Below are 22,503 nucleotides of genomic sequence, written 5' to 3' on the forward strand. Positions count from 1 at the left end.
AGTATTTAATTCCTATAAAACTTTTTTTGAATTTTCTCCGTAACCGTTATTCATACAACAACACTTGAATGTACTAAATAATTTGTTTTTTAAGCTCTACAAATTACGTAGAAAAGAAATTGCAAAATCTTTTGTTTTGGGGGTCTAAAATGGGGAAAACAAATTTTTACCACATACAACCCTGTCCCCATGGATCGATCATGCTGGTTCGGGTACTCGTTCGAATAAACGTAGTTTTACACAATTGTACCAAATTTCATCAAAGTGACATAATTTTTTTCGAGTTATCGCGCTAACGGACACAGGTATAAATTGAATTTTAACGAATTTTGTTTTTGGCCTCTGAGGACAAGTAAATTGGTACTGAGTAGGCATTGACAATATACCATGTGGTATATAATCAATGGTTTATGGCAACTAATATAGTCAATGGTATAGGTCATACCATGAGACCTACTTTAATAGCTTATTCCCGTTCGCTATAAGGGCATTAGTTAATAAAACTTTTTTTTTCGACGAAATCGTTTTAAGTCAGCGATTTGAGAGGTTACGCTGAAATCAACTCTCAGACAACAATGTAAGTTATCTCCCCAAACCAGACAGTCTATTGACCAACCTTATTGTTGAGACTGGATTGAAATGTTCGTCCTTGAGGCCAAATAACAACTAACGTCTTGGTTTACTTAAGTAAAAGTTGGTATCTAGATGATTGGCTTAATATAAATAGGTTTTACATAATATTATAAGCCTATCCTAAAAACAAATTCTAAATAAAAATCTATAGTGCATTGAATCAGTTCTTTGTTTTTCACATGAAGTATAATAATGGTTTTTAAAATAAGTATGTTTTGACTATTTTACACTACTATTTTGATTAAAATAATAAACTACTCGGGAATATAACACAGAACAAAGTTGTAAGTTTAATTTTTCAGTTTTAAACAAATAAATATTGATCGTCTTAATTTTATGTTTAATTTTAATGGTCAACCGTTTACATAATTTTTTGTCTTATTAATATGGAGAAAAACTAACTTTAAAATTTTCTGATCTTGATTGAACCTTTATTAAACCTTACAGTTGCCAGTGACATTGCTTAATACTCGCCCCAACAAGGCAGCTCAGTGTAAAACATATATTAACCTAAAAACCACAGCATTTTTGGAATGTGATTTTTTAGAGGCCACGCAGTACTAACTGTAGACATAATGTAATGTGCAATTCGTATGCAAGTTGTCTTTTTTTTAATTTGATAAAATAAATCACTTTCGCAAGCCATATGGCCAACTATTTCTCGTTTGAAAAATTGCCTCTCTGCGCAAACTACGGTTTTGAGGTTAAATGGCTCAAATCAACAAAAAGTGTGTAAAAGTATGTTTTTATCACTCTGTATTCGAAAATAGCCCATTTCCATACAGCTGAGATCTTCGAAAATCGTCAATTTCCATACACCAAAATCAAATACTGATCAGCCAACTTTTCCTCACATAAACATTACTTTCGCTACACAAACAATGCTTTGCTTGACATCAACAAAGTTAAAACTGAAGAAAAAAATGAATAGATTACGAAATATTGGATACATTTTTAAAGTTTTTTTTTTCATTGGTATAAAAAGTATCGTTCAATACTCGTCACGAAAGTCTCATTTCGGGGCTAGATAGTGTTTCCCAAGCTCGTCTTCGACTCGCATGTATAAGATTATCTCGCCCCGAAACGGTAGTAGTCAAACATATACTATTTCCTTTCATGATAAATTACAAAACAGTACTGTTCTCTATTAGTGTAATAAGAACTCCAAGTAAAAATTTAGGACGTTGTGAAAAGTTGAAAAGTTACAAACAAGATGAGTGTAGAATCTACTTTCAATATTCCATAGAGGAACAAGAATCAAACTTGCATCAAACCACAGGCTGGAAGAGACATGTGTTTTTCTTGTGAACATTTGCCACAACAAAAGTGATAACATTGTATCTATTTTACATACAAATAACTACTCTAGTTTTTTTGTACATATGCAAGGCATGGATTTCATCGTTAATTGTAACCATGCTAATCGTAAATATTGGGCCATGCAATTATATCCTTATCACTTCCTTGGTGTCATTTCCATAACTTGTTATGCAACCATTACAAACCGCAAAAAAACTATATGTGAAATATTATTATTAATCTTGTAAAGTACTCCCAAGAGTTTAGTGTTATGTTGACATCTCACAAATATGAAAGCTGTCAAATTATCTGACGTGAGGTGTTTTACACTTATTGCATACATATTGATCCTGCTGTCACATACAGAATATTTAGCCATTTTCATCGACACTCAAACTCAAAATGTTTTCAGAAACACACAAAAGGTAAAATTAGTTGTGGTTTTTCTAATCAGAAATGTGGTTAGAACAGTATTTCATCAAAGTTGTGAGTTACAATTTCAAACTACAACTTCCTCTGTTGGGAAAAGAGGTGGAAGTTAGGCCTCTCAAGATAATTCATGCTATTGTCAGTGCTTACGGTTTGTATTACTTCACATACTTTTACTCCATTCCGGAGGTCACCACTATCTTCGGTATAGTGAGACTCTTGTCTGCTGTCTTGGGACTTTTGCTCAACACAATTGACTTTGTGCGCTGCTTCGGTACAGACTATCTGGTGGATTTTTATTCACAATATTCCTCAACTGAGGACCAGGACCTTGCAGCACATAGAGAGTACGCTACCTTGCTTAGACTTTGTCAGTTGAAATACATTTTACGTCTGGCAGCTGTTTTCTCAAACCTAGGCAGAAAGCGATCAACGCAGAGAGCGATTTTCACATGGGTAAAATTGCAAAGTGCAACGTGTGTAATGGACGTAGTCGTGTTGAAATTATTTTTGGCAAAGCGACTGAAAAGTATTCTATCTAGATGCGAGTCAGCAGAAACCCTAAATCAAGCAGTTGAAGAGATTCGTGATGTCATGAAGTGCAATCGTAAAATAAACTCAACGTATGGACCTCTTACTGGAATGGCAGCTGTTTTCAGTTTTTTGCGCTTTCTTACTTTCCTGTACTCTGCTTGGACGAGCTTCGGGCTTGGAGAGGCTACAAGAGGATTCTCAGGGGACAAAATATTCTCCAAATGCCTTTACTGTTTTGTAGTCTGCCTGTCTAGTCTTCTTCTGGCTCTGATCAGTCCCAAAGTCGAGGAGGAGGTAATGATGGAAATAAGTCAATTTGGGGATTCAGTATCATAGAAACTAAGAGTTCTTCATCTTTTCTATTTTGAAAACCATTTTTTGTGTACCATCTACTTTACTAATCACAACAACACATGAAAGTTATAATTCTAAAAAAATAACCTTAGGTACTAAAATTTTTAGTTGAGTTTGAACAAAACAATTTCTACTATAAAAGTAGTTTTAATCTACTGTAAGTACATTTCCATTGAATACACCTTCAAATATGATCTGTATTTCAGGTCAAAGAAATCAAGTTTGAGTTGGATGTAACAATGACTGCTAGGAATTCAAATAAGCTAAATCAGCAATTGGTAAGTGAAGCATTGATGTTTTTTTGAATGGAGAACAATTCAATAGTTGTTATAGTTTGATAATGGATAGATGATTTGATGAAATTTGGCTAATCCATGTTTAATTTCATAGTAAGCTATATTTACATTTCATTAAAAACACTCTTTATTTAGTTCCCAGTAGCAGCAAACCTAATCACTCGTCAAACCTATTGTTAATTATTTAAATCTATATAAAAAAAAATGAATCCATTTTTTGATGGTATTCCATAATTCGAGAACGAGTGCGCCGAATTGGATGATTCTTTTTTGTTGTGTTCCTTAGAGCCAGGGAAAGGTTTTTATGTAAAACAATTTATAATCCATCCAACCGTTATTTAGTAATTTGGTTTCAAAAATTCTAAAAAAAATTGCCTTTACATCAAGCTCACTCACTTCAACTTGAAGGTGAGCGAGCATAGCGATTGAGGTCAGCCTGAAGGCGAGTGAGCTCCAACCAAAAGGTGAATGAGCGTAGCAAACGAACTTCAACCAGGACGTGATTGAGCGATGCGAATCATGAAAATGAACAGCATTTGCCATAAAACCACATTAGGACGACGTCTGTGGGGCCAGCTATTAGGGAATAAAAATTTTAAGGAAGTATTTTTGTGCGAATCAAATCAGGCAAATGGAGATTCACTTAGTCTGCAGGTTTGCTGCTGCGGGAATTTTTGAGCTTATTAGTTAAATGTTCTCTTTAACAGGTTCTTCTTTTCCTACAAGAGATTCACAATGAGCAAGTTCAAATGTCACCGCTGGGGTTGTTCTGTATAGGCCGCGTCTCACTAGCAACGGTAAGTAGCTTATGTCCCATCTTAATGTGTTGTGCAATTCACTCTGTTTTTACAAGGTTTGTTCAATGACAATTGACTATTTGATATTTCATCACTATGACACTATGGTCTCCAAAATTGAGCTCCTTTGGTTTTTAGACCGATTACAAAAAAAAACTGCCATCGGTGTAGAAAAAACATAAAAAATACTATTTATTATATAATTTAAAATCTAGTATTTTTTAACTAGTTCTATTGTAGTATTTACAAATGCAGATTTTTCTATTTTTCAGTAGCTGTGTCCGGGCTGTTATTTAAAATGATTTTAATTATAAACGAGATGACCCGTGCTGCTCCGCAGCATTGAAATTAATAATAAAAAAAATAAAATACTAAACTTAATAAGGGCGGTACAACTTTAATTAAACTCTTATAGGGCTGCTGGATTAATTTCGCCTTATGACCAAATTAAAGTATAACACATTCCATATAACACAGAGAAAATCGTCCCGATGTATTTTTTTCCGTTTTGAAAATCAATTAATCCACAACAATATCCACACACTTCCTAAAAGCACATACAGAGAAAGCACGAACATTTGTTAACTCATATGTAACACAGCGTGAATGAGGCTTTATTAAGAATGTTTTATTAACAACAATAGGCCTATTTCTTGTAAAATAGACATCTCTGTCGGTAGAATTGCATGTACGCATATTCTCAGGAGTAGTTCCCTCCATCTGGTAATCTTTATTAATATTACGACTTTTATAATACTTCCTTCCAAACAATGTTTGCTGTTCATCCACCTTTTGATTTAGTTTCTACTTTTACAGTATCGAAAGATTTCCCTCTCGATAAGGCGACGTACAACTGACCGTGACTAAATACTGGTTCAGGCAAGTACACACCAACTCGATCAATCGTTTGGCCCTGCGCCTTGTTGATGGTCATGCAGAACGCAACCTTTATGGGGAATTGTCTTCGTTTGAAAGAAAATGGTACTGTAGGATCTGATGGAGAGAGATCAATGCGGGGTAAAGGTGCACGTTGTCCAATATTTGTGCCAGTTATGATTTCTAAGTCTAAACTGTTTTCATACATTTTCTTGACAATAAGTCTTGTTCCGTTTTGAAGACCTGTTGTGTAGTTTAAATTTCTTAATAACATCACAATGGCACCTTCCTTTAAGACTAATTTGTGAGAAGGCAAACCAGTCATCTCAAGGCTGTTGAGGAATTCAATAGGGAATGAATTGCAATAGTTCACTGTCATCATCTGTAATTAGTTTATTCACACTTCATGTTTTGCTTGAGCCTGGGATGAGGTATAAAACTCTTTTATTGATTTCCTCACAATGCTCATTCTTTGGTGCTAAAATGGCACATTTTGATAAGTACGATGAGTCCATAGGCGTTTGTAGGTTTTTTCCATAAATTTCTGAAACTTTGTCTAAATCAGAGATAAGTGGTGGGGGTAAGTCCACAGATTTGTCATCAATTGTTGGGTATTCCCCATTGCCAATTTAGAGCAAAAAGTTAGCAAAATCTAACTCATTAGTTTTAGCCCTCATATTTTTTGTTAATTTAAAAATTTTGAATAGTGGCCATAGGTATGAAAACTTAATTGAATTCTGAACAGTAGAGGCTCTAGATGAATGAGGCACAACCGGCAACACTTGCCGGAAATCTCCACCTAAGATAATGATTTTCCCACCAAATGGCACATCGTTATCCATTATATCTTTCAGTAGCCGGTTGACACACATTAGAGCATATTTGTTGGCCATAGGTGCTTCATCCCAAATTATTAATTTTGCAGAACGAATGATAGAAGCCTCTTTACTGTTGACTTTTAAGCCGGAGACAGAATGTTCATTCAAATTCAGTGGTAATTTAAATCGGCTATGAACTGTGCGGCCAAAGGGAAGTAACATAGCAGCAATCCCAGTCCATGCAACGGATATGATTGGCATTCCAATATTAATGAAGCACTGGATTAAGCATTTATATACAAATGTTTTCCGGTGCCACCAGGTCCATCTATGAAGTATGCCTTAACACTTGCAGACTCATCATTATTTAGAAGTAAGTTTAGAATTTCATCAATCACAACACGTTGTTCTTCATTTGATGAAGCGATCATTTTCGCTAGTTCATCATGTTGGATTTCATCTATAGTTTCCTCTATACATGTATTTTGAGGCAATTCATCAATAGATGGTAAATCAAATGACTTCAGAGAGAAACCATGTAATTTTAACGTTTCTGAAATATCTTTCAGAGCTAATTGGTAAGCTACTTCGGTCGGGTATGATCTAAGGAAATCTTCAGACATTGAGTCCTTAAAGAGATTCCACAAATTCAGAACATTTGATGGACACTGAAATATACAGATGTAGGCAAACAACTGTCGAAGCTGGTATGGCATTTGAAAAGAAGAGGCCTCTTGTAAGGCTCGCTGCCATTCCATATCATCCAATATTAATCCTCGTGCTGTTGCTGCTGCCTTAAATGTAGGATGTGTGAAATTTTCATACGTTTTCAAATCTTCAAAACTGGTAGCACCAATTACATGTAGTAATAATATACGTAAATGATATCGCTCGGAATCCGCAGGTGAAACATTATACATTCGGCCAATCGTTCTAGAATAGTATTTACGTTTATGTCATTCATTTTTCTTCCATACATAGTGAACTGGTGTTTCGGGATATACATAAGGACTTCTAGTTGAAGGATTGCTGTTCAACTTGAACCATGCTACTAATTGGGTAGTTTTTAACTGTGCTTGGAATAAACCTTCCTCCGGGGCATCGTTTCTGAAGTAAACATTCTGAGAATCAGGTAAATGGACTGGCAATCTAACCACAGTGTGAGATTGATCGCGCATGCAATATGCAAACATTCTCCAAGCAGCTTCACTTGGTCCAACATATCGAGCATTCAGGAATAAATTAATTTCATCGTGATCAAGTACATCGTTTTCCCTTGCTACCTCTATATTGCAACAATCGTGACCTTTATATACATACTTATGGATGTACTTTATAGATCGTACACTGGAGCAGATCTCTACATTAATATGTGCACGGAAATATAGAAGAAGAAATGGATTGCATGGTACAATGAACTGATTTGTAACATTTACATCGTCTCCAGTTGCACGTTTAGTTATGGTTCTCCCGTTATTTCTACGCTTGTAAATCGGATAGCCATTAACATTATCTTGCGTTTCCTCAATAAAGGATTTAGGGAAATCTTTTTTGCATTTTCCATCCTTCATACATACACAGGAAGGATTTAATATACCACACGGCCCATGCACCATGTGCTTACTAACTAAGTCATACAAATCTTGGTTTATGGGATCGGGAATTATTTTTTTTTTTTGTATTTTGTATATTGTATATTAAACCGATGCTTATTGTGAAATCTGGACATGCATAACTTCAATTTGAAAATTCAACCATGAAAATTGGTCGAGTAGAATAGCCAATTGAACTGGGAAATGAAAAACTAAATTTAACTACCAATAGAGCAAATTTATTTTACGTATAATCCGGGTTTGGACTGTAGCTACATATATTCCAATGCTTGATGGGACATCTGTGCGTACATACCCTAAATTTGAGACCTCAATCTTGAAAATCGGTCGGTTAGAAGAGCCAAACGAACTCGGAAAAGTGAAACAAAATTTAACTTCTATAAGAAATACATGGAGAGGAAATTTTTTTTTGCGTATAAACCAAGTGGGGTTATAGATAAATATTTGCCGATGCTTGATGGAAAATCTGTGCATGCATACCTTCAATTCGAGAACTCAATCATGAAAATCGGTCGGGTAGATGAGCCAAACGAACTCGGCAAAGAGAAACAAAATTTAACTCCCATAAGAAATACATGGGGAGCAAATTTCGTTTACGTAGAAATCGCGTGGAATTATAGATACATTGATGCCGATGCTTTATGGCGAATCTGTACGTGCATACCTTCAATTCGAGACCTCAATCATGAAAATCGGTCGGGTAGAAGAGCCAAACGAACTCGGCAAAGAAACCCCAAATTTAACTCCCATAAGAAATACATGGGGAACAAATTTCGTTTTCATATAATCCGCGTGGGATTATAGATACATTTATGCCGATGCTTGATGGCAAATCTGTGCGTGCATACCTTCAATTTGAGACCTCAATCATGAAAATCGGTCGGGTAGAAGAGCCAATCGAACTCGGCAAAGATAAGCCAAATTTAACTCCCATAAGAATAACATGGGGAGCAAATTTCTTTTACGTAGAAATCGCGTGGAATTATAGATAACTATATTCCGATGCTTGATGGCAAATCTGTGCGTGCATACCTTCAATTTGAGACCTCAATCATGAAAATCGGTCTAGTAGAAGAGCCAATCGAACTCGGCAAAGATAAACCAAATTTAACTCCCATAAGAATAACATGGGGAGCAAATTTCTTTTACGTATAAGCCGAGTAGGATTATCGATAAATATATGCCGATGCTTGATGGCAAATCTGAGCGTGCATACCTTCAATTTGAGACCTCAATCATGAAAATCGGTCGGGTAGAAGAGCCAAACGAACTCGGAAAAGAAAACCCAATTTTTTTAAATATATAAGATATGACAATTGGTAGTGTGGCATACTGTAATCAGCGAGTTCAGATCCTGGTACCTGCCATTCCATTTCATCAGTTATCAGTGCTGGTTCACCCATTGCTTTGTTGTATATATTTCACAGACAGGCCCAAAAATGTTCTATGTCAACAGGCAAATGCAAGGTTAAAAGAGGCCATCAATCTCTTAAAATGTTTCCTTTTGTTTCATAAGAAATGTTATACTTTTTTAAATTCATTTTATTGTGCTTCATACATTTTATTTTTAAATATTTTATCATATATTTCATATTATATTTTATATTTGGTAGTTTGTATATTTATTTTAAATCACAAAATGTCTATATTGTATGTGTATTGTAATTGTACATTGTTTTTACCACTCAAATAAGTTTAAACCCACCGAACATAGATCATCATGCATGACTCAAATTTCCTGGATTCTTCTGTGATTTAAAATCACCTAACCGAACTTCAACAAAAATTATCTGATGATCTGAGAGATGGTGAACCCTTAAACTTGTACATTTAATGCAAATTATTAAAGTAAACATAATCTGTTCTGTTCCCAGGCGGCTGCAACTATTGTATCATACATGTTGGTGCTTATTCAGTTCTCATCATAGTTTTGAAAAACTGCCAACAGACTTTGAAGTGCACAGCTTATTGTTTTTATTTTATTTTTTTTTTTTATTATTTAAATCCAAACTAAATATGTCAACTTAAAATTTGTATCAGTGTGGGATTGAATCTTGGAAACAAGAGTTAATTTTTTGAAACATAATTTACATAGTTAAAATGTTTTTATGATGTATACGTAAAAATATAATTCAAGAAATAATGTAGGACTGTATTGTTTTACTCAACTGGAATTTTTTAGTAAGTGCAAACTGTTTCATTGTGTTATTTTCAAAAATACACAAATTTTCAAATAAATAAATAAGATTATCTTTGTTGTTGCCTGTGTTCTTGAGTAAATAGGATGTCTGGGTCATTGGGTCACCCTATGCATGTTGCCACTTTTGTCAATATATGTGTGTAAATATTTTTGTAACAAAAATACCATACAGTTAGTGATAAAAAGATAACTTAACTACCCCTAAAGATGACAATAAAATGCCACACAAGCTGGCGAAATGCATAAGAGGTGACATTTTAAATATTATAATGTATATGATTTTTTAAAATTTCTCCACCTGTACATCATATATGGAGGAGAGTACCTATTGTTTTCGTCAATTGCTTAGGGGTCCCTCTGAACCCAAAAAAGTGGTTTCCAAAGGGATACATTTTGTGTGTGTGTGTGGATGTGTACGGAGCTACAGACCACACTTGACTTCACTTATGTTCCGATTTCGATGAAATTTGGTATTAGGGAACTAATCCATGGTATATCCAAGCATTCTTTTAAAATAAAAAACTATTATTTTTTATTGTTTTTAATTGGTAGTTTTTATATAAAATTCCATAATTAAAATAAAAATCTGACTAAAAAAAGCTTGACCAATTTTGATTTAAGTTTATTATTTTATATTCCTTTTAACTCTTTAACAAGAGTGTATAACCCGCCTTGCTGTAAAAATTACGGTTTAAAAGTTATTGCAAACTTTAGTATTTTTCCAATCATTATTTGATGATAAAAATACTATGTTGTCAGTTGTCATAGTTACTCCCACCACTTGTAAGGTTTGTAAAAGGTTTGTTCACAACACAAGCCAAAAAGAGAAAGGTACGTGCGTCAGATTGCTGATACTGTTTATTACCTTGTAATGTATTTTACACTGATCGCATGTTATGTATATAGAACATACTCATGTTCAAGTCAGACATAGGCATGACATTAGTCAGTCAACAGCAGCCGTTTGAATATCCATGAAGTCATGTATTGTCAATCTGTCATAAACATCTAAGCGATTATTCTGAGAGATGCATGGATCCATCCAAACCGTTGGAGCAAATCAGGGAATAACTATATCATTATTTCAAGCAAAATGTATATGTGGAAAAACCAAATCTTATTGTTACCCCTTTTAGTGGGAGTTAAAATGGTATTTAAAAAAATGTTAAATAAAATGTGCCAAGTTATTTCATATTAAAAATGTATTTTTAGAAATATGTTTTTTTCTAGAAGAATCAAAGTCATTATAATTTCAGTTACTTGTTCCCTGTATAATATGTGTTTTAAATATTTAGTTGTGTGTACCCTCCCCCCCCCCCTTTACACTAGCCTACTGACTATAGTTTAAGGATTGTTGCGGACTACACGTTATCATAATTTTTAGATATTGTGCAAAATAAATTAATGGTATATCTTTTGTGAAATAAAAACTCTAATATCACTGCTAAAACATTATGTTACTTTTTCTCTGTAATCTGTAGTACTATAATATTTCCTTATGCATGCTGAACAATGTGAACAATAATATGGAAAACTTTTTGGATATTTCAATGTATTTTTAATGTTCACCTAGTTAGCTTAAAATACTTACCTAGTACTCCGGTAGATATATTTTTAGGAAATATTTTTGTTGTATCACATAGAAATCAATAATTAACTAGGTAGTTGTTAAAAAAAATGTTGTCTGTTTCATTATCACTATCTACCTACTCATTGTTGTGAATTGTCATTTATGGCTCACACAACTTTTGTTTGATATCAAGTCATACCCATTAAAGAATAGAAAAAGAAAGAAAACTTGTTCAAAGGGGAAATGTAGCAGTAAAGATCTTCTAAACACGATGAGGTTTTAAAAATGCAACTATGGTTCTCTTGAGAATACCTGAAATGGAAGTGTACGAATGTTAAAGACAACTTGTAATGCATTAGACCTCAGCAAAGGTCAAGTTAAGTTACTGATTGTGATTTATATCAATGTTTAGTAAACTTTGCAAAAATGTTAAGAGGAATCTACAGTCTTTAACTGTGTTATTTTTAATTGTAAACGATTATTCCAGCATTTAGTTTTGTTACCAATTAAGATAAAAATATTGTTATATAGCCTGGTACATTTTATTATTAATTTTGAATAGTGGAAGAAGGTTGAATAGTGGATCACGAGCTGTTGTAAAATCTGCAGCATGTGTTAACTACCCTCCAGTATGGTTGGAAACTTCTAGAGTGGGGTTTACTAATCAATAGAAGTCAAATAATTAAAAAACATCTTTTTAGTAAAGCTGATATGCCATGCTTACAAATTATATCTAAAAACTACATTGGTTTTATAGATTATGGTCTACATTTTTGCTGTCAACCTTGTTATATACCAGAGTCTCTTTTATAAAACACTCTCAAGCTATATGGAAGCTTTTTGGAATCTTTTGGAATAGTGATGACAGGCTTATGAAGTCTAGTGCTACTTTTGTAAATATATCTTTGGAAAGAGATTTTTTATTCTATATTATATTTAATTTTTCGTGCCATTAGCTTTTGACAGTTACAGGTTTAAAGTCTGTGTAATAATTTGGAGGGGAAATAAATTCCATGACACTGAAAACTTCAAAACCAATCTTCTCAAATACTCTTTGGGATGGCATATTTTCTCTCTGTACTGTGGCAAAAGGTACTTTCTGTCTTGAGTGCAACTCTTTTGCCAAACTTCGAACAATAATCTCTCCATAGCCTTTCCCTCTACTTTCAGGGTCTGTGAATAGGCAAAAAATCCCTCCTGAATTGTAGGTGACTGCAGAACAAAGCATTTTTGCCTCAGGTTTTCTGAACAAGCCTGAAAAATTACATAGTTTATAATATAATAATTTTTTTCGGATATTGTATGACCCATACAGGTTTATTTCTGTATTAACACTTTAAAACAGTTTACGATGGAGTGGAGATTTATTGATCATAAAATTTAGGCTATATGCTAATAATATGTAATATGTATACAGAAGCCAAGAGTATGTATGTATGTTTTTAGAGTATGTATGGTGCAAAGAGTCTTAGAAAAATGTAGTTATGTATACAAGTTAAATGTAGGGATTGTATTTTTACAAAATCGTTAAGGGAAATGGGAACTCCTGAAATTTTAAATAAACAATCATTTGAGTTTTTTTTCAATTGTAAGCTCTTGATTTTTAGCAATTTTACTAATTAGTGTCCAAAAACGAAGTAAATTTGCTTAGCTTATACCAAAATGTATAAAACCTCTTATTGGAACACCGTTTTGGATAGTAAATTCCAAATAAAAATTTACTAAAAATCATTATGAGTTAAAATTCAATTTCAACATGTAAACATTTTATTTGCACAGTTCAGAGTTATGATACTTGTAGCTTACCCAGTCCAAAGTTATTTGCGATCTGGATCCCCAGGTATCTATTAGAGCCAGCAAACTTAAACTTCCATTGTTTGTCCATCAACTCTGCATGGATTGGGTTTAAAAACTTCAACTCTAAGTCTTCTGGCACTTCACTGAACATTCATATTTTTGAAATAGTAAATCATGCACATTACCACAAAGTAAAGTTCAAATAAAGTTTCACATTTATTGAAAATAAAAATATATACTGTAATCTGTGTTATTGTTACACAAAAATGTCATTGATAAGATTATAGATATGTCTATTGTCTAAACCTAAAGAGGACCCACTTTAGATGACCCAATGGCCTAATGGGTTATAGCTTATAGCAGTGCCGAACTTCAAAAGTTACCGAATTTCCAAATTTGTTTACAAAACTGTTATCATTTAGTTAGCTAAATTATTGTATAAAAACCTATAAAACACAAAAGCATCAATCAATATTTTAACATCCAAGTAACCTTTACACTCCCCAGTTGAGAAGTAGTTAGGTACTTAAACAAATTTTCTTGCAAGAGTGCAAAGTTCCACACAAGAGCACAGTTCACCCTGAACCCATGCTAATGTCTAAAACAACTATCTCCTGTAGTAAAAGAACATACTTAATTATTATTACTTTCTATGAGGGTTGTCAGTAATACAGATCTCCATCGAGCTCTTAAGTTAAAATCTGAGACAATGTGTTCCTTACTTTATTCATACCTAATCTAGCTGATTCTTACCCCTATGAAAAAATTAGTCTTGCGTCAACGTATTGAACGTTGTACAAAAAAATATGTTTGGGAAGGGCTCATTTGAATTAATGAATTCCCTCTTGATTACTGTTGCCAGTTGCTATATATGTGTAGGCCTATTAGTGTTAGAGAAAGGAGTTTTGACAGAGTAAGTAATGTTTTGTATTGAAGTAACTGTAAGTGTTTTACAGAGAGCCCTATTTCAGTTATGGAATTGTCCAAAATTATTCTAATAACCTTAGAAGTAGTTTCCATACAAATGCTTGGACTTCACCCAAATGAGTGTTGAAGTGTATTGACTACAATAATAGAATAGGGATATTTAGGACAACCCCTGTTTTAATGACATTGGGCTCTACTTATTAGAAATCGGGATGTCTCACCTCCGACTCATGTTCCCTATTTTTCATAAACCTGCTGGCTAGTTCCGTGCGGAACATACATTGTCAAAGTTTACACCAAATCAAAAAAGGAGAATAAATTATTACATTTAAAACTAGAAGTTAAAAGCTTGTTTCAGTACTCTTTGTAGAAGAGAAAGTCAATATTTACAGACAGGGTGACAGGGACTTGTGAAATCAGCTGGAGTCCTAACATTTCCTCTTAAGAGGGTTCCCTACCCCCACCGAAAAACGTCAGAAAACCGCTTCGCGCGGTATCATATAGCAATTCTAGTTTTAACATTTAAATTGTGAACCAAACACCATTTTGTACATAAAGAGTGGTTCTACTAAGTTTGCTTTTTAAAAAATGTCTATGATTACGCAATCAAGGGCAACGACTTGTCAAAGTTAGTGAACTTAAACTGTTCACGAGAAGACCCTAGATGCCTTGAAGGATGCAATTCACCTTGAGGTTGGCCGCACTCCACAACAAATGCTTCACAGAGTTATGATGACCTCCAGAACCATAATACAGGAGTGTATTCACGATTAGGGACACCACATGCAGAATATGCTGTTTAAAACCAAGTAATGTTATATTAAATTAAACTCCCAGATGTAACCTTTCAATCCCAATATAAAGTTTGGTTCTGATATTTTTGGTTGTCTTTTAATGCACCTTCAAAATTAGGGATACTTCCCTTCCCCACCCTGTAGTACTTGAGGGTGAGAGGGGTCTAGGACTTTCCTCTAGACACCACTGAAGTGTACCATTGAATGTTCCCTCAGTACCTTACTAGGTACTTCTCTGTGATGTGTATGATAAATTTGGACTACAGACAAAGGTCTTTTAAAGGCACCTTCAAAATTAGGGATACTTCCCCGCCCCACCCTGTAGTACTTGAGGGTGAGAGGGGTCTAGGACTTTCCTATAGACACCACTGAAGTGTACCATTGAATGTTCCCTCAGTACCTTACTAGGTACTTATCTGTTATGTGTATGATAAATTTGGACTACAGACAAAGGTAAGCCTTGGTTAATATTAGTAACTAAATTTCATCAAAACCAGTTACCTCACTAGAAGATTTTTATGCAGAGGAAGCCAAAGCAAATCTTCCTCAACTCCATTAAGATTCACTCCTTTATATTTTGCAACTTTTCGAATTATTGGGGCAAACCTCTTCAATGTTGCTTGAAAGACATAACTGGTGGAAAACCAAGGAATCCTCTCAGTTTTGGAAAGAGCTTCTTCCAAATCTGAATAATCCGTGTTTGCGGTAAATATGTGAAATATTGTATACGACATGTCTCCCAGCTGTAATTAAACATAGGAGAAATGTATTTCGTATACAGACTATGTGAGGCCAACAATTAAATACCAATATCACCTACCTAAATATGAATACTTGAATACTAGGCTACTTCCTTGAATACTTTTTTCTTCATCTTTGACCAACAAGGAAGCAATGGGTATGATATTAGAGTGTGACCGAATTGGCAGCAGGGCAGGGCAAGATCACATGGTCTACGTGTTCCGTAATCATGCTGCATACTTCTAGTCATGAATGATGACTCATAAACGTATGAAATTTTTGTACAAACTACGTTAAAGCATTGACTATTGTATACTGAAGTATACATGCTATATCTCATGGACCAGCTGTCACCTGTTGTTTATCAAGAGTTGTAGTGGATTGAGCCAGTCACAGAGTATGTAGGTAATTACTGTCTAAAATTAAATTTTTCTCTTATTTTTATAGTTAAGTACTGAGATATAGTTGGATTGACATAAAGCTGCTGTAGCTCACAATGTACAATGCCTCTTAGTTTGACTTTGGTTGAATTGTTGCAGGTTTGACAGAAATCAGTCACACCATATAGCACATTCTGTTTGATAGATAAATTGAAATACATTTTATTTCCAATTTTAAAACTGGCAATAATTTGACATGGAGATGAAATGACAAGTATCTACCAACAGTCGAAGGTTTAATTTAACTGTTATACAATGTTATGGGGTATAGTTTTATAAAGGTCTTAGGAAATACAGTATCCTAAGAGGACTAAAGAAGTTGCATTGCTAATCAAAACTCATGATGAAAGGTAAGTTACAATTGACAGTTAAAACATATACTCTAGAAAGAATATACAATTACATGAAATTACTATTACATAGCATGTTTGTTTTGTTAGATCTATAATTGTTAAAAGATCTAAAATATTATCAGATAAAAATAAAACCCAATATTATCAGGTCAATTAACCCAAACAAATTGTTGGTTATCGCTCTAGATAACGCCTGTCATTCTTTTAAACACAAATTTGCTTGCATTATTTGTGTTTGAAAATATTATTGAATTCATCACGATCACAATATATAATTAATCGGGTCATTATGACCACATTAATTACAATATTTTGATCATCACAATCAAGCTATGACCCGGTCATAGCTTTAAAAATTAAAAGAGATTTTTGTTGACATGTGTATAGTTGAACCTATGGCAAAAAACACAAAAAGTACCCAACGGAGTGATATGGACTTAGTTTGATTATTAAGCAGCAATTCGCCCCTAATTCTAAGACTGTGGATTTTATAAGGACCTCTCGACCTCTCCTACCAACTCTTCAGACAGGAAAACTCCTAATGATTTTCACACCGCGGAGATAGCAGCACCTTTAGACTTCTTGGCCATTGATTAATTATTAATAGTCATTGGTGGCCATCAAGTATAGCCTAATGGAAAGCAAAAATACTGGTTAATCCAAGCCCAAAGTCTAGTTATATCTATGATTGCCTTTAAAATTGCTACTCGCCAGAGGTACAGTAAGTAGCCGTTTCGCTACTTATTCTCAAATAGGTATGTAACTAAGTAATAACAATTTTTTATTTTAATGTTGCTCAAAATGGCGGATGAATCACCCTTGATGACTTCAGCTGTTACGTAACCAAGCATTATTATTTTACTTACATCAAAATGAGCCTCAAATAAATAGACTCCGGTTCTTAGTGATCCATATCTGTAAAGAGTCTGTTTTGGATTTTTCACACCCGCATTGTTGTATTCACCCATGATTTCAACATACTGGCAGAACTGAAATTAAATTATTATTAAGTGTTTATGTTAAAGTAAGTTATGATAAAAATATAGCTGGCAAAACATAGACCGTCGTTGACTAATAATGGTACCGTAATGTAAACCATCAATTCCTGTTAGAAAGATGTCCTGTCGTGACTCAGGCGCGTGTCTGTTGTAGAGTTGTCCGAATAACCTGAACGTGATACTATTGACCGCAAGGGTATAAATATTATATAAATAAGCAAATAAATATTTTTTTGAAATATATAATAGTGTTGGTGATAAGATGACAAATTTGAAAGACCTATAAGATGCCAAACAAGCTGGTGAAATGGAAAGAGTGGCACAAAAATCTTACTTACTCAAGAACTACAAGCTGGAAAACAAAGGTAAAATAATATAATTCTTAAGTTCTTGAACTGGGATTTCATAAAAAAAATGAGGAACATATAATGCTATTTTAGGTAATTGAAATATTTCGGAACTGTCTAATCCTGAATTAAACCATAAAAATCGCAAATTCTATTAGCATTTCCACAAATTACAAAATTTACAACAGTCACCAATTATGCATACAAACAAGATTTTCTAGACTTAATCTACTGGATTGGAAATTAGACTCTTTGTATTGCTTTAAAATCTTAAAAAGAATTATCATTAAAATCATACAATAAATCGCCATAAGTAGATTAAATTTATATTACTTACTGGATAGTAGTTTTCAAATGACTGTTTAAATACTTCCACAAGACTAGGTATATAATTTATTGACACTTCCTGAAAAATATCCGTCATTTCAACGCTGAAAAATAAGTACAAATTTAATTTTTCATAACTATAGTCCCAAATATTTCTGGAATTATGGAAAGAAGTTTGAAAATCCCGCCTTACATCCTAAAGGAATAATCAGAGTAACCTCCAATGATCCATCATCCCCTATTACAGTACCACAGGTTAATTATCTGTTTCTTGTTGCTGTGAATTTTAGATGCTAAATTGTCTTGTTTTAGCAAATTTCTCATATAGGCATGAACTATAACCTAAGGTCTCAAATAGTAAGACTGGACATGGAAATTCATTTTTTTCATAAACTGCATTTATATGATGTGTTCATTGGCATAATAACTTTAGCAAAAATGATTTGATTTTGATTAAATCTATATCTATAAAAGAGGAAGTATGTAGGTATGTATGTATATACCCTATGGACTCCGAAACCGCCCGAAAGATTCTAATGAAACTTTCAGGCTTTATTGAACATTATTCAAGGATGGTTTGTGTGAAGTTTGGTGCAGATCCGTCAAAAGGGTTCCGCCCCAGAGGGTTTTGAGGGGTCCAATGTCAGACTTTTGGAACTGCAATTCTTACAAATAAATATAATTTTAAAATAGATGTTTACTTCTACTAATAGTAAATTAAGAAAAGTCCATCTACACAGCAGATCTAGGGAACATTATAATTCTCAAGCTCCTTTGCCATTATTTTCAAGGAACCAAAATTGCCTCTTCTGCATCTTGCACCCCTTTGCAAGGCACGGGTAGCGGCTAGTTTGGTACAAATGTGTAAACCTTCATCAACACAAATCAAACAAGTTTGTGATACAGTCATGGTCAGACTATGCAGGAAGGGTTTTATAGGGTAAAATTAGTTTTTCTTATTATTCTATACACATTAAGGTTTTCGATTTCTTTCTTAAGCATTTGCACTTAATTAAGGAGAAAATTTAAAGAAAATCCAGGTCAAGGTCTTAATGAGACCTAACATATTCTCCATTAAAGATTTGTTGTTAAAAGATGAGGCAAATTTTAAAGATAACTTGTAACTTGCAACTGAAAAAGAAATGTAGAGACAGAGACAGAATGATTGATGGTAACTTTATTAGGTACAATAACTTTCAACTGACATATAGCATTTGCTAAATCACTGTATTAAACACACTAACACTAACACACTTGATATTCTATTCTATCTCACAGATGATAAGATGTCAGAGAAAAAAGTGTTGACTTGGCGGGAAGGTGCTGTAAGAGTTAAATATACCACCAAAACCAAGAATTTGTATGTGTGCACTGTGCAGTGCAAGGGAACAAAGTATCTCCAGAATAGCCAACTTAAAATGAATAAGTGAGCTTTCGTGATGTCTCATAGTGCATAATCCCAAAGTGCCTAATCGTGAGGTTGGTGGCGTGGCATAATAAGTGCCTAAAAGTAAAAATACGATACAGTGCATAATATAGAATAGATAACACACTCCCTTAGTAGATTTATCGTCCTTATGGAAAATCTGAAGCCAATTTTATTATTAGTAGAGACAGAGTTTCAGTTTGGTGCACTGTTACAAAAAAAAAAAAAAATTGTAAACAAAACACGACATCTACAGTAGATGTCGTGTTTTGTTTACAATTTTTTTTTGTTATTTCAGTCTAACGCTTTTTAAATAAATAAAACTGTCTAATCAAGCAATAACGTTTCCGCTAGTTACATAATAAAACAGTAAAGCACAAATCATGAAATTAACTCTAAAATAATAGAAAAGAATTTCGTCGACACTAGCGACCAGTGTCACCGCACTTGAACTAGACACCAAAAATATTAAGCTTCAAAATTTACTATATGGGATGAGGAGAAGAAGTCTACTTATGTGTTTGGTTAATGGTTAGTCTATCATGGTTATAGTTTGTATTCTGCTGAGGGATGAAATCGTGGATAAAACCATAGATAAAACATACTCCCTTAGGGACCAAAACTTGTGTTGGTTCTATGATAAAAGTAGCCCGGTAAAAGTCAATGGTAAAATCTATCTATGTCCCATACTCTTAATTCTCTGTAAAAATACTGTAAATCTAAAGGTCAACTAAGAAAAAATAAGAAACAAAATAATTACCATACACTAACTGACCCAATGGCCAATGAACTTATAAAATGTTATTTTATTAGAGTATACGGTTGCCACGTCAAGGTATTGCAGTACCCTGTCAACCCTCCTGCTTTATGGCGTTTCGGTCAGAGCAGAGGCCATAGTCAAGTCCAAGAGAGCTAAGTTATATAAATATAAATATATATATTATATATATATTTATTAGTAAATTAAATAAATAATTAAACATTTAGTACCCTTTAAGTTATATTATTGAATAACTAACATGTTTCGGTTCTTTTGATCACAGGTTATGAACAAATATTAAATAAATAGAAATGTAAATAATCAATAAGTAAATTATCATATGATTTTGAAATTTTATGAACATACACATTTATGTGTGTTGTCCGTAAACGCGATAACTTGAGTACAATTATTTTTCCGTTTTTGATGAAATTTTGCTTGAAGGTGTAGGGTGGGATAAACTTGAATGAGTTCGCGAACCAGAATGATCGGACTATGTGCACAGGGTTTTACAGGGTTTTTAGGGGGGTTTTATAGGATACATTTTTTCTCATTTTTGACCCTCAAACAAAATATTTCCCAATTTCTCGTAATACCATTTTTAGAGCTTAAAAAACAAATAATTTTAGTAAATTGTCAAGGGGTTTTTAATGGTTACCGTATTGGTTGTGAAAAAAATCGTAAATTTAAAATTACTGTGCACTGTTGTATATTGCTCGTTTAAGGAAATATTTTGATCAAACTTGGCAAATTAACTTATTTTATACTAAGATATTAATATTCTGCTAAAAATGGTACTTTTACCCTACCCTCCCTGTAGCAGAAAACCTAGGTATATTTGTTTAAAATAATGTTATTTAACTAAATTTAATTGAAAATCCAATTGGGCAAATTAAAATTCACTTAGTCTGCTGGTGTGTTGCGGCGGGGGTATTTAATAATTTTAATTGTCTATGATGGTAGTAGGAATGAGCATCGATGCGCCAATATAGCATCATAAAGCGAAAACATAGATGTTTTCGAGGCTAAAACATCGATACCACAACATCCCACGCCGAATCGACATTATAACTACTGAAATATCCATGCCAAACTAGCGTTTCCCTTTGTATTTGATGTCAAAATTTCGGTTTTCTAAGTTAAAAAATTCCTTATTAAAAGTCGAAATTAATTGTTTAGATGCCAAGATCTGGCCCACCTTACAACTATATGACTAAACTAATACAGTAATTCTAACTTTTTTCTCAGAGAGTCAGGAACGCCCACTACTACAGTAGTTAAATTCTGACTTTAATCTCAGAGGGGAACGGGAACGCCCACTACTTAGCGTATGGTCTTCTGTTCTTATTATTATTAAAGTAGGCTGTGGTGAATGTAAATAATTTATTTAAATAAAACAAACATCTTCAGTAAACTCAAAAGTTGCCATCTTTATTAAACCCAAATAATTAGAGAAGAAAGAGACTCACAGACAGACGAGGCTCCCCCACTACTGAAAGTTACAGTTGTGCCAATACAGCAAAATAAAAAAAATACAATTAGATTATAAATTAATACTTATAACAGTGATATTCCGATTTTAAACTCAGAATTCTGACTTTTATCTAAGAAACTTCCCTTTTTCTAACTTAAATCTTAAAATCCTAAGTTTTTTTCTCAGAGATGAAGAAAAAATTTGTTACAGTTGGTGGCCCTTCAATGCCGTCGTAGTTCCAGTTTAAGTAGCTACATAGAACAAAAAATGCCGAAAACCACTATGTTCTATTTTTCTGATTCGCGAATTTTACTAATGACGTCCTTGCAAAAAAAGCTATTTCATCAAAATGCAAATATTTTTATTTGTAGGTTTAGGTTAGAATTTCCAAATTGAATCTGGAAGGAGGGCAACAACTATAACTTACATTTTGGATTTTAGGTAATAAAAGGGTTTGTGGCATTTTGTTATTCAGTCTCTGTTTAATCATATATATATATATATAGTTAACCTTATATTCACAAACTGCTAACAATCATAGGAAAATTAAGGAGTGGTTATCTGTTTTGCTTCATTCTCATGGGAAAGTATAATGACTTAAAATAATTAGTGATTAATACTAAATAGGCTACCCTTTGCTGTACTCAAATATCATAGCAATGGAGATAAGTAAAAAAGCTTCACCCTATAAGTTAGGGCC

The 22,503-nt window shown here is 33.5% G+C and overlaps 2 protein-coding genes across 7 annotated transcripts in view; one reads left to right on the forward strand and one right to left on the reverse strand.

The window, feature by feature from the left end:
* Window positions 1–12,161: 12,161 nt before the first annotated feature.
* Window positions 12,162–22,503, reverse strand: part of LOC129004719 (uncharacterized) — a 372,634-nt gene continuing 362,292 nt past the window's right edge. The window contains exons 2-6 of the mRNA XM_054433301.1: window positions 18,154–18,247; window positions 17,338–17,460; window positions 15,439–15,680; window positions 13,226–13,359; window positions 12,162–12,673 (exon numbers count right to left, since the gene is read on the reverse strand). Coding sequence (XP_054289276.1) covers window positions 12,372–12,673; window positions 13,226–13,359; window positions 15,439–15,680; window positions 17,338–17,460; window positions 18,154–18,240 — 888 coding nt within the window. The 5' untranslated portion in view covers window positions 18,241–18,247 and the 3' untranslated portion in view covers window positions 12,162–12,371. The remainder of the gene's footprint in view (window positions 12,674–13,225; window positions 13,360–15,438; window positions 15,681–17,337; window positions 17,461–18,153; window positions 18,248–22,503) is intronic.
* Window positions 22,111–22,503, forward strand: part of LOC129004718 (eukaryotic translation initiation factor 4E-binding protein Mextli-like) — a 55,357-nt gene continuing 54,964 nt past the window's right edge. For all 6 annotated transcript variants that reach the window (XM_054433297.1, XM_054433294.1, XM_054433298.1 and 3 more), the window contains exon 1: window positions 22,111–22,244. The gene's annotated coding sequence lies outside the window, so the exon portion shown is untranslated. The remainder of the gene's footprint in view (window positions 22,245–22,503) is intronic.

This window comes from Macrosteles quadrilineatus, unplaced genomic scaffold, assembly GCF_028750875.1.
Source record: "Macrosteles quadrilineatus isolate MER2022 unplaced genomic scaffold, UCM_ALF_1.0 Scaffold_10__1_contigs__length_6754688, whole genome shotgun sequence".
Taxonomy (NCBI): Eukaryota; Metazoa; Arthropoda; class Insecta; order Hemiptera; family Cicadellidae; genus Macrosteles; species Macrosteles quadrilineatus.